Here is a 26,634-nt window from a genome sequence, read left to right as displayed (position 1 = left end):
GGGAACCCTGTCACTTTCCACCTCTCTGTGCAGACAAGTTGATGCCATCCCCACAGAAAGGAGCTAAATCCTCTTTGAAGAATGCACCTGCACACACCTCCTTTGAGTTAGGAGCCCCCAGTTCCTTCCAATAGAATTCACCCCTTTTTATTGTTATGGAACTGGGGGAATGATGGAGGCAATGAGTAATTTGTAGCAACTGCTTTAAATTCTGGCCTTGCCTTCACTAGAACATCTCTAGTCTTTGCTGCTCGGATCCTGCTACATTCCTCTGAGTGTGGGTGTGGCTGGCATGACGGAGGCAGCAGACACAGCTCCTGCATCCAGCACTTGCCCCAATTTTACAGGATGGATCATAGCACGGCTGTCTTTTGTTGAGCAGCTACTATGTTCTAGGCAAGGTGCTTGGTAGATATTTTATATACAATATCTCATCAACTCTCTCAAACCTGTTTGTGGCAACTGCTGTTATTTCCAGAGAAGAGATGTGGGGGTAAAAACAGGAGATTAAATGACTTGTCCCCAAAGTCACACAGCTGATAGGGAAAGCCCTGGGACTCCAGTTCAATTCTCTTCTGACAAATAACACTTGTTCTCTTTCCACTACCCTGTCCTGCCTCTTCCCCATTAAGTGACATTTGTGTATATGGTGTGGATGTGCAGGGGCACTTACCCATTCCCAGCTGGGGCAGCTCCTGTGAGCTTGAAAGCGACAAGAATGAGACATGAAAGAATTTGAAATTTCTCAACCTGGGGGTAAATCCGTTTATAAAAGGAACCATATGCTAGAGGAGGGTTTGGATTCACTGCAATGGGAAGTGTTGCCTCTATAAAGATATTGAGTTCTCTCTCTCTCTCTTTCTCTCTCTTTCTCTCTCTTTCTCTCTCTCTCTCTTTTTTAAAAAATGTTTCCACAGGACAGAGTTTAGGGTATGGATTCGTTAATTATATTGATCCAAAGGATGCAGAGAAAGCCATCAACACTTTAAATGGACTCAGACTCCAGACCAAAACCATAAAGGTAAGAGGTGATATGCTGGCTCCTGATTGGGGAGGCGCTGGTTAATTTCATCCCTGTGATCTAATAAATAAAGGCTATGAGGGAGCTAGAAGTGGTGTTCTTTATTTATTCAAAGGACATTTTCTGGGGGGACACAGATCATTACAGAAGAGTGAGGTGAGGGCTGAGTATAGGGACGGGACCATGAGCTGTGTGACCTCCAGTCCGGAGGGCAGATGGAGTTTCAGGGATGACCACCCCAGCCAGAAGGCCTGGGAGCCTGAGCCTGCAGAGATGGCCAGAACTGAGCTACAGGAAGAAGCTGAGATGAGGAAGCTGTTCCAGGCAGAGGGAACAGCACATGTAAAGCTGTGAAAATGTACATAAATATTGTGAGTGGGGAACAGCATATAGAATAGTGTGGCCTAAATGTGGGTGGGAAGGTGATGGAAAGATAGTGTATGAAATCTATGGGAACATAGTAAAGGAATGACAGAAAAATAACATTCCTGATATCTGAAAATAATCAAACCGGAACATAACATCTCAGTAAGGGTTACGGTAAAAAAGAAAAACCATTACCCAGAGCTTGCTCTTTCAGACCGAGGTTTCTGCGGCTGAGTGTCCCTCTCAGCTCAGACTTCACCTGATGGGGATCCTTCAGGAGGGGGTGCTATTTGCTTTGACAGCCAGCGGTGAGCTCCTGAACGGAGCCTGCCTCCTCAGCCTCCCTTTCCCGTCTCCCCCACCTAGCATCCTGTTTGGGGGCAGCTGCCAGCCCACTAATGAGTCCCATTCTTCATAGCCTATTAAACCATGGGGAGGTGTCTCCTGGGCACGCTTATCCTCACGACAGCAAGTCTGACGCAAAGTAGGACAAAAGAGAAACCTCTCCCAGAATGGAAATCTATAGATGGCACCAGCTCTCGGTGTCTGAAAACACAAAACCAGAACTTTTTAGTTCAACAGAGCTCCTTCTCCAGCATCCAGACTGACAGGGGAGACTAGTGGCATAAGATCGTCTTAGGTGGGAGGCAATAAAAATAAAAACATAACCAAAACAAAGCAAAACCTTCTCTTTTTGAAATACATTATGTGATTGTCTTTTCTTTCTCTTTCTTTCTTTCTCCCTCCCTCCCTTTCTCCCTTCCTCCTTTCCTTTCTTCCTTCCTTTCCTGTCATCCTTCCTTAAGCAGCTTTGCTTTTCTAGTTGAGTTTAGCTTATTTCTAAAGATAATTGCTTTCCTGACCTCATACAGTCTGTGATACACGAATATCCCAAAATGGGCCGGGTTCAGGTTGCCTCAGTCTCGGCTTAGAATCAATCCGATGAATTCTCTAAGGGGGAAATAATTGAGAGTTGTTTAATTATGGGGTAGTCCTCTGAGAGGTGGGAGAATTAATTTCTTTCAAAGGAAAACCTACCTTATGCTTTAAGTAAAGATAGGATGCTCGTGTCTTTGATGAGGCCACACCAGGTTGAGAGCTGTATTTGTGGGTTTGATTGATTTTTCTGTGCTATCCAATTCAGCATTAGAATGTCAGACATTTACTCTTCCCTTGATGGACACTCTGACCTTGAAGTGGGAAAGATACTTTTCTTTCCTCTGCAGTTTTCTTGAAATCCAAACTTCCCCAAGAGCTTAGGGTCAAACAATCAGCCATCCATTCTGTATGGGGTTTTTTTTTGTTTTGTTTTTTTGGGTTTTTTTTCCCCAAGTGTTCCCTGAAGCTGTAAGCATTTCCCAAAAGACTGAGCGAACCCAGCTTTTCTGATCTCAGAATGCACCCCTGGCCCATCATGCCATCAGAAGTAGTGTTTTGTCTAAATGGATCTTCATGACAAGGAGCATTGATTATTTCCTTTCTGTGAAGAGCCAGTCTGCCTCCTTTCCTTCTCAATATTCCTTTCCCTCCCCCTCCCCCACCCTGTTCTCACTCTGCCTCAAAACGCTGCCAACACATTTGCACCCAGCAGTAACGTGGGCTTCCGAGGCACCGTAGGATTCAGAATGCATGATGCCATGGCTGAATCAATAATTTCCATTCTCTACAACAAATGAAAATTTAATGTGCAAACCTGGGGATTTCAGCCCTTTCATTAAAGCAGTTTATTTGCCATACTAAAAATTAAGTTTGAGTGATAGGTTCCTTTATTAACTTTTCTTCCCTTTCCTAAGGGGACACAGTGTTTAAGGTAAAAATCATATTAAATGGGAGAAAAAAAGCAAATCTTTTTTGTGTGCTGTTAATAGTCTCATCATTTATTAATTTTTAAAAATTGCTTTTCTGCCTTTCAGGCCTCTGTTTACTTCTTCTGCTTCAGTTTGCTTTGATTAGTGACATGAGATTTATATCTCTACTCTGACTCCATGGAGGAACACATAACTTGTCTATCTGGGCAAACAAATAAGTGGTGTCGTGTGTGTGTGTGTGTTTTTGAAACATGCACTACAGAGATCTCCTTGGAACAATCTAGTACATGTTTGCAAACTTTAGTCGTTTGTCCCGCCTTCTCACATTTACGAGAAGAGCATTTTTGGAGTGCTGCGTGCAAAACACACTACTTTAAATGTAATTCACGACGTAGATGCTGGCAAACCAGGAGTTCATTTTTAAACTTGGAAGGTTAAAGCTGAGCCGGTCCTGGGAAGCGGTGAGTAGGGAGCAGAGGCCTAGTGAGATGCAGAGCAGTAGAGAGGGCAGCTCTTCTTCAGCTACTGCTGACTGTTTAAGCCTAGATTGTTGCCAGATCTTCCAACTGCTCACTAGAAACTGAAATCTAGATTCGTTGTATGCCAAATCTCTGCATTTCTAAAGATCGGACACCAACTTAAAACAGTTTAAAGCATTCTTTAGATGGGCCAAACATAACTTAATAGTTGACCTGTGGTCAAGCTGTCGGCAGCTCCCGAATTCAAATTTGAATATACAAATACCGTTTTTGCTGATTGGAAGTGAATGACTCATTATTGGGTTGCTAGTAGAAGGTGCCCACAGATGATGGTTCCCTGTTAACAAATATTCATTTCCCCTTTACTAAGGGGGGTGGAATGGGACTGTGCAGATACTGAGGGTATGTGGAAAGCAAGGCCGGTCCTCTGTCCTCAAGGAGAATACAGTCTAGACGTAGACACAGCATCAAAGCAGAGAGAGTGTGGTCCTAAGTCAGGCACCATGACCGCTGTGGATTACTGCAGAGAACTTGCCTATCTGGGAAAAACAAGTATCTTCTTTGGAAGCATGCATTACAGAGATCTCCTCGGAACCATCTAGTGTACATTTGCAAACACGAGACTGCAGAGGAATTGTTCTTTGGATTATAACCTCTTTAGTAGCAGAAAGTGGCCAGGTTCCCCCCCTCATCCTGGAGATCAGGCTCAGAGAGATGAAGTGAATTCTCCAAAGCCACATAAGTGGCCAGCAGTTGGCCTGAGTTAGCATCCAGAGGTTCTGTCAGAAAAGAAGCTGCTTAATATGTGACCATGAGCTTGAAAGGAAATAATAATAGTAGTAATGCTACCATATATTGAGTTTTTACTCTAACACTGTTCTAACTCCTTTGCATGTTTGATCACATTTAATCCCTGAGATATCCCTGGGGCCAGGTGCTTTATACAGATCACCTCTAATTCTTAAAATAGCCCTGTAAGGAGGTGCTGTCTACACAAATGAGAAAATTGAGGCCCATGGAGGTTAAGAGACTTACTCAGGATCACACAGTTGTTAGCGAGGTTTGAAGCAATGTTTTAGAAGGAACTTTGGTGGAAGGTCGTACGTGCCGGAGTATCACGCTGCCTGTTTGTTCAGCAGCACGAGCATCTGTGTGGAGGGTGTGTACTAGGCTGTGCACACACACAGGTCATACTCCCTGGCTTGGAAAGGAGATATAAAAAGCAAACAAATGGATTGTGTATCTCCTCCAGGTTCTTCAGTAAACAGACTTGGGGTTCAGGGCTTCTACCATCAACCTGAACACTGACCTGATTTCAGCCCATTTCTTCTTAGACCCCTGCTTTCCAGGCAGTGCCCGGCAATTCTCCCATCACTGTGTGCCAGACAGACATGGTGCTTACATGGTCTAGCATGCCAGAGAGCCTGGCTCCTCCCTGGAGAAACAGTGTCCTTTCTCAACATTTCAACCCTGAGCCCAGCGGAGGGGATTTGCGTCACTTAGGGCTTTGGGGTGCTGTTTGTTTAGATTTTTCCCCACTGTCTCCAACATAGATCACTTTAGACTGGGAAGCACTGGGTGAAATGGCTATGGAGTCTAGACAATGATTCCCAGTGCCCCTGGGCCCCACACCGATGCCTGTCCCAGTCCTCAACCTCTCCGTCAGCTCCAAAAGAGCCTCTTCTGAATTTGCTCTGTAAATCCAACCTCTGATTCAGATGCACGCAACTGAACCCAGTCGCAGTGGTCCAGCTCTCGCATTAACTAGCAACAAAGAAAGTAGTTGGTTCTGCAGTACTTCAAAAGAGGGATATGTCTATCCAAAGTTTGGATATATGTTCAAGTTACACTGAGACCCTTCAATAAAAATGATTCAAAATGGGATTCGAAGATTTGGAATTACTCCCACTAAAACTTTCACAGTAATAAGACTCCTATTGGATTTTAACCTAAGTTTGAGGAGCAGGATTGGAGATGTGTTCACAGCTCTGCCTACAGAAGCTCTTGTCTCACAGGGGACACAGAATGCAAAGGACCAACTCTAATGCAGTGAGATGGGCGGTCCTGGGGCTACAGCCGTTCCCATTCGATTCGGAGGGTGTGTGGGCAAGTACACAGCTGTATGAGGTTTGAGCAAGAGTGGGAGCTAGTCAAAGTGATGTTCTAAGGTTCACCTGGCAATGGGTTATCGCTCAGGGTGTTAGATGTATGAAACCAGCAGCTTGCTGGCTGCTGGGTAGGTTTTCATCAGCATTAGACATCGGTTTTTATCAGCTCTCTTGGGAGCTTTTTCACGCATCTGAAAAGCAAGACATGCCTATGATACATTGTTTGGAAAATTCATTATCATGTAATGAAGGCAGTATCAGCCATTCCCAACTCAGTGCAGTTACCATCTTATATATTTCCTTCCTCTTTTCACAGTTACATGTTTGCAAATGGTTTTGTGTCTTGTCTTTTTCTAGTAATTGCATTAAGCTATTACTCACATAATAAAATTATGACTTTAAGCAAAACATTCACAGAGCATAGCTCTTGTGCAAACTGGAAGTATGAGTGATTTCAGAGATGAGGGGACACAAGGGCTGTGTGAACCCAGGAGGGTTGGCACTCAGTCGGGAAGTGGGGTGAGAGAGTAAGAAGAAGCTGCCTTGTGAGTCAGGCCCAGTTCCGGGGAGAGCAGGACTAGAGAAGGGGAAGGTGCATGAGTGAAGGCTTTTCAGAGGGAAACATCTCCCTTCTCCGGAAGGGAAAGGGAGAGCGAGCCCTTTATTCCAGCCTCTCTGTGCTGTGATGCTGCTTAGCCATTTCTCCATTCTCACTTTAGTCTTCTAATAGCACTAACAGAGCCTCCAGGGGAATCTTTCCACACTTCTGTTTTGCAGGTTCCAGTTTGCCCCTCCCACTTCTTTCTCTTGCTAGGGGTCATCAGGGATCCGTGCCTCCCTCCATCCCCAGGCATCCACCTGCCTTGCTAAAGGGCTCCATTCCGCTGAGGCATCTTTTCTTTGCACTTGGCATAAGCAATTATTTCTCCTATCACTGCTCTTAATGCTTCCGGAGAGTTAGCAGATCATTTTTTGCTGACGGATATCACCCCACCCAGGAATGATAGACTGCCTCCCTCCATCTTGTTAATAATAAAAAGGCATTGTTTTCTCCTCCCCCATCAGCACTACAGTCAGAGCCAGTGCGAGAGTGCGCCCCTGACAAGGTCAGCAAGGGCGGCTGGATCACTGAATCCCCAAGGAGCCAAGAGAAGGCACATGGCAATGTCAGTGGACACTGGAGCCCCGTTTACCCAGTTGTACAAAGCTGCTCTCTCTTTCCCGTGAGAGATTCTGTTTGGCTGCTGTGCTTCCCAGTGCCCTGTTAACTTCCTCTGAGTGATCATTTCAGATACAGGGATAGGAATTTGGGAGATCATTTCCCTGCTATCCCTGCCAGGGAGATTGACATGATCCCAGTATCTTAGAGGTCATCCACGGTGTCCTGTGTCTGGATTACAAAAAAAAATTGGACAGGTCCTGGTTGGAGGGACACGTAGGCTTTCGGAAGTGTGTGGAGTGGGGCTTGGGACTTTATCAGCCTCAAGTGTAAAGCAGTTGACAGTATGAGGTGAGCTGCTGAAAAAGGAGACTCCGCACACCTTGGCTGTGTTGGGAGAATCGTGGACTGCAGAGCACAGGAAATAGTGGTCCTTTCTGCAGCCAATGCATCCCTGCTGTCTAGTGTCCCATACTCAGCTTCTTGGTTTTAAAAGACCTGACACCCTAAGGGCAGTCTGGAGGCAAATGACAAAGATAGCAGAGGGTGCTCCACTCACATATTCACCCTGCAACGGTTGCTTTTCCACTGCGGGGGAGGGGTCTGAAGTGACTCTAAAGCTCAATCCTATATTTCAAGAATCTGTGAATAGAACTTACAGAGCTATGAGGATAGAACTTTGCTTTGGGTGATAGTGAGTCCCAACTGTCAAAGGCATTCAAATGGAGTCACTAGGGATGGTGTAGAAAGCCCTATACCAGACTGGAGTCTGACTAAATGATCCTAAAGGTTCCTTCCAGGTCTGAGATGCTGTTACTTTATGTTGTTTTTAGGCCTCGAGCTGTTCTGTCCAGTAGAGTCGCCCCTAGCCACATACAGCTGTTATTTGAATTTAAATTAGTTAAGATTAAATAAAAAGAAAAGTTCAAGTCCTCAGTCACACTAAGTACATTTGAATATTCAGTAGCCATATGTAGCTAGTGGCTTCCATATTCAACAGCACAGATCTAGAACATTTTCATGATCCAAGACGTTGGGTAATGATGGCCTAAAGCATCGGGGCCCTGGGAAAGAATCACTTCTCCATGGTTATCACGGAGCCCAAGGCAAATCAGCCAGCCTATCCAAGGTCATAGAGCCTTTCCCCCTTCCCTTTCCCCTTGTTATTCGTCAAAGGAGCTCTAAGTTGAGATGGAGAGTCAAGTCCCAGCTCTGGCGAGCTCTGCCGGGATGGCTTTGGGAATTCACTTTACTTCTCTGTACTTATTTCCCTGCAGAATGGCTCCTTCCAGCTCTGACAGTCTAAGAAAATATCATAGTGTGATCTTTCCCGCTTGGTAACACTCCGGGGCAATAGCAGTGTGTGCCAAGTATACAGCTTTTAGTTCACTGTCCACGTTGGCCTAAAGTCCTATCCAGCTGTGTCTTCATTTGGCTTTGTAACCTTGGATTAGTACTTGACCTCACTGAGCCAGTTTTTCAGTCAAAATAGAACTAACAATAGCTCACTTGCAGGTGATGGTGGCATACAGTGGGTGCTCAGTAATGTTCCCCAGAATGAAGAGGAATAGGGTGACTGCTAAGGTGAAAACGGCATGAGGAGAGGGGAAGCCTGTTTTCCATCCACGTGTCAGAGATGCATAGTAAAGAATGAGTCTGAGCCTTGTTGAGTCTCAAGCAGCATACATAAAAGGCTTTGAATAGTGGAAAGTGGCCACAGTAACCTTCTCAGGGTTTCATCAAGCAACATCAGGGGTTGCAGTTTAGTGAGGAGAGTGACTAAGTGTCAGAAGCCCTGAGGCTGAGACCAGCTTTTCCACTGGCCAGGCCGTTAAGCCATTAGCACAGCTCTCCCTTCTGGGGCCACCTGGCAGACAGCGAGATTCTTGTACTCAGTGAGCTCCCTCGATAACCTCATGGACTTTTAAAAAGTTGTAAAGCACATGAACCTATTACCACATCTTATTTTAAAAAGACTTATTTATTTGACCTACTGTGTGCCAGGACTCTCATTATTTTCTTGGATACTCTTCAACTCCAAGATTCCCACTAGCTTTTTCTCCACACCACAGTCAGCTCCTGAGAGCTAAAATTCATTGCATACAGTATATTACACATTTCCATTTTAATTCAGAAAGCACTTATTCAGCTCCTGCCCCCACATAAAGCTTTGTAACTAGATGCCACAGGAGGTCTGCACAAACCACCAGAATGCTCAGACTAGTGCGGTGGATGCAGTGTTGGCACGGAGGGCTGTGATGGGGGGCAGGTGTGATAGCTGCTGCCGTCTGCAGAGTCCAAGGAGAGAGCAGTCATGTGTGCCTGGGCCTCACAGAGGCAGCAGCATTCAGGCTGGGCCTGGAAGGATGGGCAGGAGTCCCTTTTGCCATGATGATGAAGAAACAGCAAACACAAAGACATAGAAATAGAAACTTTCAGCACATATTCCATTTTTGTTTGAACTGAGGTAGAGGGTGCATGGATGGATTAACAGGAGCAGTTGGGCTGGATCCCGGAGGACCTTGAATGCTCAGATAAAGGATTTAAACTTCCATCACAAGGTAGAACCACTGAAAGTGTTTGAGCAGGGAGACGTGGCACATTCAGAACTCCCTTGGAAATGTCAGCGTCAGGCTTGGCCTCTGATAACAGAATGTCATGTATCAGGTGGTGAGTGGGGGAAGTATGAGGACTGGGGTCACATATGCTGACACCTGTCCTGCCTGTGGGCGGGGTAGGCCTATCCTCACAGTCAGAGCTGTGGTTTCCCTCCCAGCTCTTGGAGGTAGGATTGGAGGTCCTTGGGAGGGTTGCTCCTAGAAGGCCCTGGCAGCACTAGAGTGTTCTCTGCTGCGGTTCTCCCGGTCTCTTTGAAGTGAATGTCCCCTGGGGATCTCTGTGCTCTGGGGAGTTTGTGTTCTCGCAGGGAGTAGGGTGTTACAACAGACGGGGGAAAATCTGCAGCCTGGCATTCTAGAATGATCAGTCTTTGTGTGTGTCTCCTCTGCTAGACTAATAGCCCTACATGTCAAGAGCTATTGAATTCATCTGCGCACCCCCAGTGTCTAGCATAAGGCCTGATTGCATAACAACCATACCAAAGCTGCTATTTATTGAGCACTTACTGTGTGTCAGGCATTGTGCCCAGGAATCTTATATGCTTTAGCTTGTTTAACCCTCAAACATCTCTATTAGAAAGCTTCTAAAATACGTTATTCAAGTAATGCAACTCAGAAAGGTTAAGTGACATACCCAAAGTCACACAGTCAGTAAGTGGTCAGGATTGAAACCCACATCTCTTCAACCCCAAAGTCCTTACTGTTAATGAGGTTACACTGTCTCCTTTCCATTCCAAAATAGATGCTCAGTTTCAGTTAAGGTAAGATAAATGAGAACTTCCTTGAAGTTGCCTGTCTCTACTTTGCCAGTATCAGTGACACCCACAAGATTAGGGGTGATGAGGACAGGAAGGATGCTCCTAGTGTGTGGAGCTAGAATAGAAATAGGAGAAAGATAGAAGCTATGGGGAGACAGTTTTGAACTCAGTAGAAGAAAGAATTGTCCAATAATTAGTGCTGGCCAGTGATGGTGTAGGGTGCTTCATGAGGTAGTAAGCTTCCTGTCCTTGGAAAGGTATAAGGTGGGTGGCCAGTTGTTTGGATCCTGCCTTGAACTTTTGAGGCCACTTATAGCATCAGGTTTCTGTGAAGCAGGTTTCAAGGATAGTGCTTTCTGTTGGGATCATCAATGTCACCTGTCACCTTTATTTCCACTGACCATGAACCATGGTTGTAGAGATTGGCAGTTTTTTAAATGGCATGAAAACAGCCAGCCACTGATAGAAGTCCCAGCAAATGATGCCTCCAAGTCCTAAACCCACTGAGAGATGAAATAGAAGAGAAAAGCATATGGAATCCTAAGGTCATCTTTATTACTGATGAAGGCTCAGATGGATTCCATGGCCTCAATGGGCTTCTTACCACAAAACCCCACACTTGGACAGACTGACATACCCTATCACAGGTGCTCTGGTCCCCACAGGCCTCCCCGTCTGAGAGCATAACCTGCTGCCATAGAACTTGAGATCCTGGAACAGAAAGTGTGCTTCCAGCTGGCATCTGACTCGCAGAAAGGAGGAAGCAGGCAGCATCTGTGCTCCTGTGTTCATTTCTCTCACGGAAGCCCATGTGCAGCAGGCTCTCCACTTCCCCTGGAGAAGAGACAGGACGGGGCACAAAGGGGCCTCCCTCCACGTGGAAGGAAACACCGGGCCATAAAATTAGTTTCCCCTGTCAGTATCCCCCATCAAAAATGGCCCTTGTGTCACACTCTTCATTTGTTTGCTTACTTCCCTCACCGACTGCGAGGTCCTTGAAGCAGAGACACTCCCGGCCCCTGGCACAGAGCCCGACACAAAGGAAGTGTTGAGGAAGGGGTGGAATGAATGACCTTTCATCTTCCAATGCCAGTGTTTTCCTGAAGAAACACCTCTCCGGGGCACAGAAGGATGCCTTTTCCTCTCCTCTTATCTTTCTAATAACACCCAAAATGCTGCCTTCATCATGTTTTCTACATTCTCTCCCTTTTCTGTACCATGGCGGGTCATGCAAGGGGCAGGTGTTGCCGGATGACTCAGGAAGTGTTTCCCCCAGGCCAAGCCCTGGCTGTGCACGGGTGAAGGCACCTGCGCATGTGGAGGCACCTGCGCATGTGGTGTGGGAAGGGGCAGCCCCAGCCCTGGTCCTGCTGCCCCGCCTGTGAGGAATGACAACACCTGCCTCACCACCTTGGTGAGAATGGCTGACAGCGGCCCCGCGAAGTCACTTTGGAAAACGGAAAGTGCTTTGTGGATGGGAAGTGGTGGAATCAGTAGGAATGTGCTGGAGCTAACTCATGGCAGTGAAGGGGGAAGGATGATCCAGACCCCACCAGGATGGCAGAGGACAGGCCGCTATAGGAACTCACTGGTAGTGTTCCAGATGTTTGCTTGCGTGGTAAGATTAAAAAGCGTGTCCCAGTGAGGGCCAGAGTCCTAGGCTGGCTCACAAAAGCATGAATGACTCTAGTAATCACATTTACTAAGTATCTACTAAATTCTAGGTCTGTGCTAGACACATTCAGCCTGTTCTCTCAGTGCTTCACAATACCCATCAGAGGAGAATTGTCCTCCTTTCTACCAGTAAAGAAACTGAAATTTATCAACATATAATCACTTGCCCAAGGTCACGCAGCCAGTGAGCAGCGGAGCTGGCCCACAGTCAGGGCCCATAGCTCCATGCTGTACTGTCACTCTGGGAGGGGTGGGGTTGCTGTGAGCCTGCAGGGGTGGAGAGGGATGGGGAATGTGGAGGGACTGTGGATCTCCCCTCAAGATAATTTGGAAAGTCTGCCATTCATTATCACCTCCCTTTGGGCCAGCCTTACCCAGGGAGAGAGCAGTGGCCTCCCCACTTCCAGCTCTTTCCGCGCTCCAGAGCAAGATCAGTGCTGGCCTGGAAATGCCAGTCTTGTCTTCAGAGATGCTGGATGAAGGGAGCAAGCAGGATCCCTCTGTCTTGGGCACAGCATTCTCCAGGGCATTGCCTCCAGCGTTGGAAGCCCCAGGCTCCGGGCCGCTGGCTCGGTGGAGTTAACAAGCCAGCCGTGCTTGACTCTCTGCAGGAGCTGAAAGTTGGGATTTTTAGAAATGTTTTACTCTGCCAAAGGACCTGCCACCTGTAGTCACTCAGTGAGGATTCAATGTATGAGGGGACCTGAAAAGTTTAGATACTGGGATGAGTATTTTGGATATTGAATGTGGGAAAATCCTTTTTGTGTCTTTTTTGTCCACTATCTGTTTCCTGGACAAGGGATAGAGAACAATAGACGTAAAGTTCTAAGTAGAGGAGAAAACGAAGAAGCAGGAATTGGCAGAGAATAATCAGGTGCTGTTCGCCTTCGGGACACGTTGCTGCTCTGTGCCTGGGGTCTGTCTCTGGGGATCTGTGGCGGGTAATCTCTCTGACTGAGACTCTCCCTGTCAGAATCATTTTTTGAGGAAATAGTCTGATTGTGTCATTGGCTTCCCAGTGCCAGCTTCTTTTCCTCAGCAGGTCTGTCCCAGTCTGCTCCCCTCTGTACCCCAGTTCTGGCTACCCAGAACTAATGGGAATCAAGGTCATTACTATCCATTGAGCATTTACTGAGTGCCAGGCAGGCACTATACAAAGCCCTTGACCTCATCTTCCTGTTGGCCCTCACAGTAGAGGAGGGATGTCATCAGGCCACCATTCCCTGACCCCACCACACACTGTCACACCACCTCTCTCCACCAGTATCAGCTCAGCTCTGTCTCCTTTCTGGCCCTTTAAACCTTACTTAAAAGGAGATCAGTCTCTCCTTTGTCTATGTTCTAGTTACACCTATATATCGCCCTGGAATGGCACACATTTGCGGCATTGTGGTAATTGGTTCATGTAAGTACAGATCCATTCTTCAATTTAACTCATGTATTAAGAACCTTCAGAGTGTTGTCCATTGCACTCGTTGCACTTGGAAGTGCTTTAGGGGGAGTGACTATGTCTTGTTCTTGAGTGTTGTATATCCCCAGCGTGCAGCACTGTGCCTGGCTCATAGTAGACCCTCAGGAAATGTTTGCTGGGAAGGCCTCCAAGTGATGTCTAACCCCACAACTCTTTAAGTCCTTCTAACCCTGACACTAGAGAAAGGGAAACCTATCCCTTAGCTCTTAGCTTAGTGGGGAAACACAGCTGTGATTCTGGATGCTTAACTCTCAGTGATTCCCCCTTAATTCTCAGGAATCTAAGCTACAGTTAACCCCAAAGAGACATTAATGTCAGCATCATTTGTTATGAACTGTGGGTGTTCATTCACTCTTTCAGTGGGTGTTGAGTATCCTGTGAGTATCAGGCTCTGTGCTGGGAGCTAGAGCCACAGAGATGACTAAGACACATGCGTACAACCCATGATCTTAAGGAGATCTGCAGACCAAATGGAGAGATTGTGAGTCAGGGTCAGAACAGGTTAAGTACTTTGGGTACAGCTCATTGAGAGCGCTGCTGGGTGAGGGGGGCTTTAGGTGGAAGTGAGATCAGGGAAAACTGTTTAGAGAAGGTAGCATTTGAGCTGAGTCTGAAAGAGGAGTAGGGTTGGGACCTGAAGAAGTAGGTGGAAAAATCTTTCCCCATGAGCAAATGCAAAGAGGTGAGAAGGTATGTTTTAGAGGGATTCAAAGGTCATTCAAACAATTAATTTGTCAGTGATGAGAAGGAGCGAGACAAAAGTGACCCTCGTTACCATGGACATAGCACAATGTTTTTATTTCTCCCTACTGCTCCCTCTTCATGCTAAAGAAGAGTTTTGCAAGGTTATAACCAGAAAGACTTTGTGCCTTAAAGGACAGAGTGGGAGAGCCTTGTGTGGAGTGGCACCCTGTCCAGGCAATCTCATGGGGTTCTTGGTTCCTCATCCCCCACGCCCCAAAATGCACACACAGGGAGCCTTCATGTACAGGCGCCTCCACCTGTCAGCCATGTCCTGGGAAGGAGGCTGGAGAGACCAGCCACGAGTTTCTAGATGTAGACATTGCAAGCAGCTGCCTTGCACCATCAGCAGGAGGAGGCCAGCAAGACAAATTAGTCACATCATTTATCTGTTGAGTCAACATCTACATGTAGGTGTGGAACCCACAGAGGGACCTGGCATCTCTGTCTTGGAACGGGAGAGAGTGCCGTGGTGAGGGGTCTACTCATCCCTCATTCCTCCTTGCTAGACCCTGTCTCAGATGCAAGGTCTGCTTCACTGCAGGAGGTTTCATTCTTAATGTTGAAGGTCCAGTTTAACATGTGCCATTTCTTTTGCACACATGCTTTTGTGTGTGCATAGTGCACATGCACACACAAACATATGCACGTGCACACACTCACACACACGCACGCACTCATCCCTATAGTCTTGCGAATTGGTTATAGATGAAATAAAATCCCAACTCAAAAATGCTAAGGCAAATAGGTCCCTTCCTGTCCGACATTCAGATGTGCTCTGAAATTACTGTTTTCATCATCTATTCTGAGCCATAACCGCCCCAGAAATAGCTTTAGCAGGAAAGTGCTTTTGTTAGACTAGCTGTAAATTATATTTCAAACGTCTGATGTTGTTTTCTTAAAAAATAAATAAATAAGTAAATGGAAGTCTAAAATTAATGACTGCTGGGGTTTGCTTTGCTTGTGTGTACTGCTACAGATTTGGCTTCTTGCAGATGGAATTTCAGATCTGTTTACACTTCTGTGTTAGCTTTTTTGGGGGGAGGGGAGCAGTTGAGAGATCTGGGAGGACAAATTTACAAAGTCAAACCTTATAACTATTGGTGAGGCTGGCGTCTCTCTCTTGCTGCCCTCTCCCACCCTCCCGTGCATTGTGCCCTCATTTTGTTTATTGTGGTTTTATCTGCTCCACCTCCAAGTTCGAAGGCAACTGGTTCTTGCAGATGTTCTGACAAGGTCACATATCCAGTTTCGCAAACAGATGTTCATTCAGCCCCATTTCACCAGCACTTTGTGATTCAGTGAGAGCAAACCTTGTGGGAACAGATTGGTGCAACACAAAGGATGGAACATAAAAATCTTGCAAAGAATTCGATCGCTTTTATGTGCTCAAGAAGAAGGGGGTGGGGGGTGAAAAGAAGAGAAATCCACAGAGCAGAATTTTATGGTTTTTTTTTTTTTTTTTTTGGTTTATTCAAAGATTATTATGTGTTGGATACAGTAAATCATCTATACACCCACACCCAGGAGGTAACTCTTCAGAACTCCAAGCGTGGGCAGTTCTGAATTTAACAGCTGCCATACAGTAGCTATTTTGTTCTGCACTTAGAGACCCTTATCTGTGCATTTGTTTTAAGTTATCATCAACTTTCCTTTTGTTCCTCTGTTGCTGTTCTCCTGGTCCTCATTACTATCACAAGAGGAACTAAAAATCTGAGCTCCAGAGTTATCTACTTTGACACCATGAGTCAGAATGATAGACCAGGCACTCTCATCTTGGTTGCGGACTGGGTCTCTAACCAGCGGGTGTTGCCTATAACGGACTTAGCTCCTCTTGCCTTCTCCTAGGTCTCATATGCCCGTCCGAGCTCTGCCTCAATCAGGGATGCTAACCTCTACGTGAGCGGCCTTCCCAAAACCATGACCCAGAAGGAACTGGAGCAGCTTTTCTCGCAATATGGCCGTATCATCACCTCGCGAATCCTGGTTGATCAAGTCACAGGTTAAGTGTTTCTTTGTCATTTCTTTCCTTGTGTCTCAGTGTCACCAGCCAGTGCCCTGTGACCCATAGGAGCAGAGGGGTAATGGTTGCTTAGGGTAGAGGATATATGGGTCATGAGTAGAAAGATTTTTGATGTAAGAGAAAGACTTCTTCTCAATTAACTGCCCACATTTAAACCTGGCCATCTCGGGAGGCAGGAGACCTCCATCATAGGAACTGTTCCAGCAGCAGCTGATCTGCTTGGCAGGGTTGTGAGGATGACTCAGGTTGAGAGGGGACCATGTGACCTTCAAAGTCTCTTTCAATCCTCAACCAGGTAACGTTACATGTGTGTGTGAAAAGAACCTGTATGTCTAGCTCTAGCCCCGATGATAGCATTCTAGAGTTACAGGGAACCTCTCCTGCCCCATCTCACCCACGAGGAATCAGAGGTCCAAAGCAGGGATCTGACTTCAGTCCAGCTAGTGAGCGGCAGGCAGAGATATGAACCCAGGATCCAGAACTGAGGTACTTTATCCACACTAAAGACAGGCAACCACTACCTCTCAGTAAGAAATATAAGGCACACCAGGTTGCGTTTTTAATGACAAAATGTTTTCACCCACTCCCGACTTGATCCCAATTTAAAACACCCTGAGGAGCAGTTCAGTACATGCTTATCATTTAATTCCATTTAATTCATGTAACAAACCCTCAATGAAGCTTGCTGTGCCACAGACACTGTGCAGAGGGACACCAGGGTCCGGGGATGAAGGCGACGCCAGGGCCCAGGGATGGAGGAAGCATAGACCTTACAGGACTCCCAGTGTGATGAGCACCTGCTAGAGGCTGTCCAGTGCCCCGTGAGAGCACAGGGAAAGGCTCTAGAGCTGGTGAAAATTGTTGGGAAGGCTCCATTGAGGGTGGGAAGTTTGAACAGGGATTTAGAGGATGACTTGCAGTTATCTGGCAAGCAGAAGCAATGGAGCAATGGAGCATTCCAGGCAAATAGGATGTATCCTATAGCATAGGCAAATAAGGCACAGTGCAAGGCAGAGTCGAGGAAGAGCACAACGTGTCCTAGGAACATCTGGCAGCTCAGCGTGGCCGGCATGAGGCACAACAGGAGACTTGGGGCAAGACCATCAGGAATATTAAATGCCACTCCAAGAAGCCTGAGCTTTATCTGTTTGCAACATGGAGCCATGGAAGGGTGTTTTGGGAGATTACTTGTTTGTTACTTTGTGTTTGGAGTGGGAGGTACCATGTTCAAGATAAAAAATTGAAAAGGTACAGAAAAGGTGATTTTAAAGGGTGTAATGTGGTCAGAATTTGCTCTTCAAATAGATTATTTAGTTGCTAGGTGTGGAAGACCCACTGGAGGACAGGAAACTGGACAATGGGAGGTGAGGACTGAGAGGGCAGTGGTGGAAGGCTGGATGTGACCGATGTGAGATGCCTGTGTGCTGTAGTGGAAGTCACCTGCCCAGAGCCCTGATGGCAGAAATGCAGGCAGATGTGTTTTGATGGGTGAGATATCTTCAGGGAGCCAGGCTCAGCCTTGGGCCTAGCCCATCTCTCTCTGGAGATGTTTACCAGTTTGGTTTGTTCACTCTTTACGAAGGTTCTTTCTCTTTCCCCAGGAGTGTCCAGAGGGGTGGGATTCATCCGCTTTGATAAAAGGATCGAGGCAGAAGAAGCCATCAAAGGGCTGAATGGCCAGAAGCCCAGCGGTGCTACAGAACCGATTACTGTGAAGTTTGCCAACAACCCCAGCCAGAAGTCCAGCCAGGCCCTGCTCTCCCAGCTCTACCAGTCCCCCAACCGGCGCTACCCCGGCCCACTTCACCACCAGGCTCAGAGGTTCAGGTAGGCATGCCCACGTGCCCATTTACCTTGCTACCTGGGTACAGAACTGGGTGAGGGCCAGGGAACCCATGGCCCTGAAGGATGGGGCAAGGGTAAGAAACTCTGGCCCCTGGAATCACTGTGTAAACCTCCCCTCCCCCAGCCTTAGCTTTCACTCCCATAAAATGAGGTCATTGGATCAGACATTCTTCCAAGCCCCTTTCCAACTTACCACCATGACTGTGGTTAAACTTTAGCTTCTGTGGTTAAAAATTTTTTTTCTGCAGTTAACCAAATAAGAAGGTTCAGTTTCAACAAGAGTTAATGACAGGTGTGACCAAATTCAGCAGCTTAAACTTAAGGCTAAGGCAGTAGCTTTAATAAAGTCAAAGAAAAGAGTAGGTCACGAGGCAGATCCTTGCTGGAGGGAGTGGGTTGGCCTGTCCTCTCCTCTGCAGGTAATTCCGACGGGCTAAGTAGGCAGGGCGCTCTCTTTTGTGTTGGCTTGACTCTGTTAAGTCAGCAGTCTCTGGAAAACAAGGAGGGAGCTTTTGTCCAAGCCTTATTAGTATTTCCTTTAGGTACTCAGCCCCCTGGAAGCTCCTGGTGTGATGGGGCATTTCCTTTCTCCTGGGACATTTCTGAAAGGCAGGTTTCTCTCCATGAAGGCAGTCTGCACTGGAACGGCCTCTACTGTGCCAGTGATAAGAGTGTTCTTGACCTGCCCACAAAAATCCTAAATAATTGTTTTATTCCACCCATGCCCCAACTTCCCTTTAATAAAAGGGTTTTTCTGCTCTTCACACATCACATAGGAAGAGAGTCAGCCCTTCCATCTGGCCACAATGGGAAGAAAAATCAGCCTCTGTGGTGTCCTCCCATGCCCTTGAATTTGAAATGGTTAATGATTTCACGAAGAGTCCAAGTCATCTAATTTTTATTTTGTGCGAGAGCACATGCAGTATTTATGTAAAAAGCCTTTCCAGCCGGCTTCTAATGGTGGAAACTATGGTTACTACTGCCCCATGGTGTGAATAGCTTGTCCTCAAAAGGTACCAAGCATGAGGGAGATTACAATATAATGGCAGTGTACTGGGAGGTGCTTTCAGGTTGTAAATAATAAGCTAATTTTTAAAAATCTTAACCCCAAAACTCTCTCTACCCCCCCCCCAAAAAATGTGTGTAATAAGATTTAGTTAATGTAGCTAGACTAAGAGAAAAAATCTGTTCTGATATGCATTGTTTGTGTGCATGCATTGTTAATATGAAACAGAGACCTCTATTCACAAGTTTAATTATAATAAAATGTGAACAACTTAAGAAGCCGCCTCTTTTTAGCAATTTCACACACAATATAAAATAAAATACACACAAATGTTCTGAGAGGTGGGGGGAGTGGGATTAACTCAGACCTTGAAAGGAAGGGAGATTCATTAGACACTTGCTTTAAACTCTAGCAGTGACCTGAACGTGAATTACTTGTAATAGGAGGCAGGGAAGCGGGGGACTACCAGTGGATAGACTCCTAAGCATTGGGGCAAGTTGTTGAGCTTTTCTTCTTTGAAAATGGAGCATTCTTATTAATAGTTCCATTGAGCGATCTTGCCATCTGTGAGGCATTAACCCAGAGACCCTCCTTCTCTTTGCAGGCTGGACAATTTGCTTAATATGGCCTATGGCGTAAAGAGGTAATTAAAACTCCACAGATTGCCAGATGTCCGTGTTGGCACAGACTGGGGCTAGAATTTTTTTTTTAATTCACTAACTTTACTTTTTTTTTTTTAATTCTTCCTTTTTCTTCCACCAGCATGTCAAATTCTTAATTTTAATTTCAGACCTCAGTTGGTTTTGTTTCTTTTAGGGCACACAAAGTGTGTTTGTGTGTTTCACTTTTTCTTTTATTTGCAGGCGGGCTTCTCCTATGGTTCAGGTGCCACAGCTACCCAGCCCTTGATAATCTGGTCCTCCAGGCGGCTTCCCCAAGGGGAAAGGCTTCGACTCTGCCAGCTGATTTTGCAAACTTGCAGAGCAACTGTTTTGCATTTGCCATGCCAAGATTCAGTTAAGAGGGCAAATTCTAGCAAATCAAAATTAGAACATTTTGCTAATCATGGTTGACAATCTTATGATTGTCAGTGGAAAAATTAGATTTTGGACTACCAGCCCCTGGCCAAAGCATGAATAAATGCGTGGATGACCTTCTACCTCCCACTCCCACCCCCTCCCTAGTGTGCATCTCAGGGCACAGCCTGAAACAAAGTGTATCTGTGTGCACCTCAACCAGGGCTTTTTTTTTTTTGGTTACAGGTTTTAACAGTTATTATAAATCCTCCCATGATTACATATGTATGCGTGTTTTAAATTTGCTGTTTCACTCACTTAAAGCCTATTTGTGAGATCAGGGGTCGAGTCAACGCTTCTGGGGCCCTCTGAATGCAGTCACATGGGTGCTCCAGATCTAGTCTGAAAGCTGAATCTCAGGAAGTTGAGTGCGTTGTGTCACCGTGTCCATGGGATTCCCAAAAGTGCTTTTAATCAGCTCCACTGAGCTGCGAGGGGCATAGCGTCTTCATCATCCTGCTCAGTAGAGCTGCACACTTTAATTCCCCTTCCTACAGTCAGGGAAGGAGATGTGGTCTTTAATAGTCCGCATCACACTCCCTGTACGAGGCAGCTCTTTCACCACTTGGCCATGCATGGTAAGTACCCTGGCCATGGAAACAGGCACACGGAGGATGGAGCTTAACAGCAGACTCTCCTATAGAGTGCCGGTCTCTCATCTCAGTCGGATACCTGGGAGTGAATGATCTCCAGTTGTCCAGCACACTACTTGCCTGTTCCCACACATTTTACAACTTTCCCAGCTCTGTCCTCCATCTCTTTGCTCCCCTCTAACTTTAGTGAAGTAGCCGAATATATTAAGAGAGATAGATGCTTATTCATAGATAAGGCCAAGAAAGACACATGCATGGCTGCCACCTCCTCCAGTTCCCATCCACAGTAAATATCACTAGTTCACAAGAGCGTTCATTCTCTTTTCCTGTTAAACCCAGATTTGGACCCTGAATCCTTCCTGCCAAAGTGCTCCAGGAAGCCATAACCAACTAGAGTTGAAACCTCTTTGCTGATCTTGACTTTGGCCTTATCATAAACACTTAACTGTTCTCTACCTGTAAACTTGAACGCGATCAATTCATTTGGTTGGAGGAGAAAAGGTTGAGAAGACTGTCTTTGGAAATAATGCAAATAATAAGTAGACATGGATTTGCCCTTCTAAGAATCTGTACAGTGATGATTTGGTTTTGTCTAGTTATTTGTTTTTAAGCAAGAGGTAAAACTGACATAGAGAGTAATACCAAAAATAATGTCTCTTGACCTGTTACGTTTAGCATACCTTCAGCCTCCATTTGATTGGCTAAATTCTAGATATAGAACTTTTCTTTCATAGGACTTTCAAATCTCCAAGAATATTTGCTTATTTTTCAAACAGTTCTCTCCTTCTACCTCACCTTCAGAGAGAGAGAGAGAGAGAGAGAGAGAGAGAGAGAGAGAGAGAGAGAGAGAAAGAAAGAAAGAAAGAAAGAAAGAAAGAAAGAAAGAAAGAGATACCAGTCAGTGTATAGGGTCAAAATCCCTGTATAAATTTGGTATAAAACAAAATGTTAACAAATATTGTTCTGCTGTAGCTGGCAATCTAATTGTTTCATCATGAATCACACATGGATATATTATATCAGACAGTGAATAGGATATGAAGGGTTGTTTTTTCTTTTCAAGATTAAATGAAAACTGAGAAGATTTTGAAGCCAAACACAAAGGTAGTTGTAATAGGGCAAATAACAGTTTTCTGCTTTTTAGTGATTCAAGATGTATAAATGCACAAATCGCTTGAAATCTTGCTCCTGTGATGCTTAGAAGTGAATTCCAGATAATATAGCAGCAAGGAATGATACATATTTATTATTTTTGCTGGGTTTTTTGGGGGGGACTCTTGAGTAAATGCTAAATGAACCATGAGTCACCCATCTGATTAATAACAAGACATGCCTGTTCATTCTCCGTATCTCCGTCCTCAATAATATAAGAGATCTTTGACAACCATAAATCAAGGGACTGCAAAGACGGTAGACTTGAGCACTTTTAGGACCATCCCCAAATCTACCTTAAAAAATAAATAAAATTTCCCAAGCATTGCCATCCACCAATGTTATTCACTTATTCAGTTAATTAGCATTATTGAGTTTCTACGTGTCACTATGTCTGTGAGATTCCCATGTGTGTTCCACTGAACAAATACGGAGAGCAACCAAATGAATCAAGCCCTTCCCCAAAAGCACACTTTGCATTGTGGGGAGGGAGGATGAGGGTCAAGGTGGGATACCCTATGGACATATCTGGTGATAGAACTATGATGAGCCTTGCTCTGGGAGTTCCTTGTTGTTTTTAGGGACTGACCTAGGCCTTTCTCTTGGCATATATGCGCCTCAGCCAATCAAGCCATTCCTGTCAGAGGAAATGCCACAGACATTAGTTTTTGCGTTTTGGTTTTTTAAATCCTGAAGACTCTCCTGCAAACACTCACTCAGCCCTCTGCCCCGTGTCTGTGTCTGTGCATCTCTGTGTTATCCTTGGTCAGACTGATGTCTGGACCAGTCCCCCCTTCTGCTTGTCCCCCCAGGTTCTCCCCAATCACCATTGATGGAATGACAAGCCTTGTGGGAATGAACATCCCTGGTCACACAGGAACAGGCTGGTGCATCTTTGTCTACAACCTATCCCCCGATTCCGATGAGAGTGTCCTCTGGCAGCTCTTCGGCCCCTTTGGCGCAGTGAACAACGTCAAGGTCATCCGCGACTTCAACACCAACAAGTGCAAGGGATTCGGCTTTGTCACCATGACCAACTATGACGAGGCCGCCATGGCCATCGCCAGCCTCAACGGGTACCGCCTGGGAGACCGAGTGTTGCAAGTTTCCTTTAAAACCAACAAAGCCCACAAGTCCTGAATTTCCCATTCTTAATTATTAAAATATATATAAATATATATGAACAAAACACGCGTGCACACACACACACATACACACACAAACAAAAGAGAGAGAAACAAACCTTTCAAGGCTTATATTCAACCATGGACTTTATAAGCCAGTGTTGCCTAAGTATTAAAACATTGGATTATCCTGAGGTGTACCAGGAAAGGATTTTATAATGCTTAGAAAAAAAAAAACAAAAAATACAAAAAAATACCTTTGATGCATTGAATGTTCTTTCATAGCTGTCGTTGTTGAATATAATATACATAGATAGCGATGTGCAGGGATTTTTACCCAGCCAGCTAACTTTACTGCCTTCCTTGAAGGTGGGTCTTTTTAAGATGACCATTCGCTCATTTGAAGAAGAAAAATAAAAAACAAAAAAAAATAATAATAAAAATAAACAATTTTTACAAAGTAATGGGATTCAAAGAAAGAAAAAAAGATTTTTCTTTTTTGTCAAAATGTTGATCTAATCAGATTGGTAAAAATAATAATAATAATAATAACCCACACAAATTAAAGAGGAATAATAAAAATTGCAAAAATGAAAAAAACTTTTGCAAATTTTTTTATTTTTCCTTTTTTCTTTTATATCATGTGAACTAAAACAGTCTTCTGTTAGGGGATGGGGGCAAGGGGGATACCTGATGACATTAACAATTTAATAACATTAACATTGTTGCCAAAGAGGTGGTCTCTTTGCTGAAAATGGGTTTCAAGAAAAATCTATTTTTATAAAATATAAAGAATTTTTACAAGAGAATCTGGATTTGAGAAAAAAATATTTTGACTGGCTAATTTAGGGGAAATTGACAACTTTGTCGCGTTCATACTGCACTGGTAACTTTTTAGAGATCAAGATGTGTGTTTTAAACTGGATTCGTAGACTGTTTTTTGGAGGATGGGCTATAAACAGATGATCTTCATATCTTTTCATAGCATGTAATAATAATAAAAACAATTATTAATTACTAGGGGAAAGGAGTGTTCGTTCTACCCAGGGTACCACAGTTCCCCACAGTCAAAACCCAAAAGCAAGGAGATGAGTTGAAAGACAGTTTTTCTTTAAGTCATCAGTATGGGATGTCAGCAGAACAAAAATTTAAAAGATTAATTTTCCTTTTGATCTAAAACTTCCTTAGTTTGAGCAGTAGGTGCTACGAAATTATTTACATATCTTAGTATCATAGTTAAATGTAATGTGTTTAGGAAAGGAAAACAAAAGATACCTTTGCTTTCAATTCATTAAAGAATTTTCAAATTCACTTTGTAGCCCATGCTGATAGAATTGGGCTGTGTTGGTACATTTGAAACACTGTTTATGTTGCTTGAAACACTTATTTATTTAATCGCTGATGTGATGATGCCTATGGCCGAGATCAAATATAGCTAGATTGGCTAGACTACTTATTTGTTTACTTAAACTATGGGAAGAAGCATATTATTGTGTCATTCTGTTGTGTGTGTATGTGTATATACAATATAAATATATATATATAAAGTTATTTTTCTTTGGGTTAATTTATTATAAGTTGTAACACTTGGCTAGTTTTGTTTGTAATGTCTCAAAATGTTTTCTTATGATATTTAAGTGACAGTTAAAGAGGTATCAAGGTAACTTGTGTAGAACTATTGTTTGATATATTGTCATGTTTGTTGTGAATATTTTTTCTTACTGCACAGTAGAAAAATAAAAACAACTGGGTCTTTATTTTAATGTAATTCAGATTGGGGAAAACAAAACAGAGCTAAGGGAACAAAATGACTGAGGGAGCATTCTCCCACGTCCAGTGCACTGATCATTTTAGTATGTTTGTGCTTTGTACGGTTATATATTTAAAACAAAAACAAAACAAAAAAAATACAAGGGTTCATGCTCTTCCCTGGGTAATAGAAACAGTTACTCGCTATGCATAATCTAGTTGATAGTTAAATTTGCTATTGCTTTTCTTGTCTTGTTATATAAAATCTTTTCAATACAAGTTTAGTCTTAATGGTAATAAAACGTTATGGTTATTTATAACTTGTGCTTATTTTGTGCGTTTTTTTCCCATGCTGAACCCACTAAGTGCATGTAGACAGACTGTTGTTTTCACACTGAAGAGGCAAACCTTGTAGTAGTCATTGTAGTGTAGACAAGTAACGAAAACCAAGGCTGCATCATAGACTCCTCCTTTCAATTCTTTTTCTGTTTTCTGTTTTGTTTTGGTTTTTTTGGGAAAAAAAAAAAAAAAAACAGATTTCAGTTCAGAAAACACTTGTTCAACATTCAGGGAAACCTTTTTACGTCATCTGCTATGAAGGAACACAGTTTGCTGGCACAGTTTTGATGCATTTGCTAAGTAAGCATTAGTGGGAAAGGCATGCCAAAATCTCTTCTCTATAATGTGTTCACACTCGGGGGGAAAAAAAGGAAAAAAAAAATCTTAGGACCAGGCAGTTGTATACTTTAGTTATAATGAATGACTTCATGTTAATCTTGCTAGTTTAGATGATTTCTGAGGGAAACTATTGTAACTGTTTTCTTTTTCCATAATCTTGTTGTGTTTGAATTATTTGTACTTTATCTGTCCAGACAATAAATGAAAGTGTGTAGAATGGATTTGAGCTTCCCAGATTTTTAAATGTGTTTATTCAAACTTTTTTTCTGTAGCATCTTCAGATTTCCCCAATATTTTTATCATTAAATAAACAAATAAAGAGGTAGAGTAAAATTCTGTTTTGCTAAGTTGCAAAAGTCAACTCAGTATTCCGAAGTCATTGCCCTAGTTCCATGCCACTGAAAGTGTGGTCTCCAGCCGCAGTACAGGCAGCAGCTGGGAGCTGTTAAAATGCAGACTCTCGGGCCGAATGCAAATCTATATTTAACCAGAGCCCCAGGTGAATCATCAGGACTTTAAAGTGTGAGGAACACTGCCCTGGCTGATAACAAGCTGGCACATTTGGCATTATGTTTGGCATTATGATACATTAGTGCCTGTTACTCATTTATAAGCATACTTGTGACTTGTTCAGATGAAAGGGAGTTACCATTTGCGCAGCACTGATTATGTGCCAGATGGGCTGTGTGGTGGCCTCTACATCCTCTCACTTTCTCCTCCAGCAATCTGGGAGACGTAGATAGCACTATCCTCATTTCACAGATGATAACACTGAGGCTCAATGAGATTAAGGAACTTGAAATAGCCAGCAAGTTTCCAGCTGGGGTCTGAATCCGAGGCTGATTCTCCTGCATAGCGCCTCAGCATGAGATGCGGAGCTTGAGCATATTACGGGAACAGATCATTTGTACTGGAAGTGACAGCTAAACAAGAAAGGTCACCTTTTTATTCCAGCACTCATTTTTGCTTAGAAGCAGCATATATTTGACTTTCTTCCCTTTGAATAGAAACCCTAACCAAGGATCTATTCATACAGTGAATAAAGAACATGATTTAAACTCAACCTAGGGGGAAGCGCTGCCTAAGGTATCATGAAGTCATATTGAAATATGCCCTGAACTTTACAGATGAGCTTTTTAGTGATTTCCTGATACAGTCACTCATTGTTGATCGACTCTCTGTCTT

General features: G+C 44.2%; 1 protein-coding gene across 6 annotated transcripts in view; it reads left to right on the top strand.

The window, feature by feature from the left end:
• Window positions 1-25,668, top strand: part of ELAVL4 (ELAV like RNA binding protein 4) — a 93,919-nt gene extending 68,251 nt beyond the window's left edge. For 3 of the 6 annotated variants that reach the window (XM_036255959.1, XM_036255955.1, XM_036255958.1), the window contains exons 3-7: window positions 918-1,021; window positions 16,052-16,205; window positions 17,828-18,053; window positions 19,682-19,720; window positions 22,711-25,668. In XM_036255959.1, the coding sequence (XP_036111852.1) occupies window positions 918-1,021; window positions 16,052-16,205; window positions 17,828-18,053; window positions 19,682-19,720; window positions 22,711-23,038 (851 nt within the window). In that variant the 3' untranslated portion in view covers window positions 23,039-25,668. Of the gene's footprint in view, window positions 1-917; window positions 1,022-16,051; window positions 16,206-17,827; window positions 18,054-19,681; window positions 19,721-22,668 lie in introns of all 6 variants that reach the window. The other 3 variants (XM_036255956.1, XM_036255957.1, XM_036255960.1) reach the window with 3 other exon arrangements.
• Window positions 25,669-26,634: the final 966 nt, after the last annotated feature.

Source organism: Molossus molossus, unplaced genomic scaffold (genome assembly GCF_014108415.1).
Source record: "Molossus molossus isolate mMolMol1 unplaced genomic scaffold, mMolMol1.p scaffold_m16_p_12, whole genome shotgun sequence".
NCBI lineage: Eukaryota > Metazoa > Chordata > Mammalia > Chiroptera > Molossidae > Molossus > Molossus molossus.
Note: the sequence above shows the minus strand (reverse complement) of the source record. Positions and strands in the feature narration are given on the sequence as shown.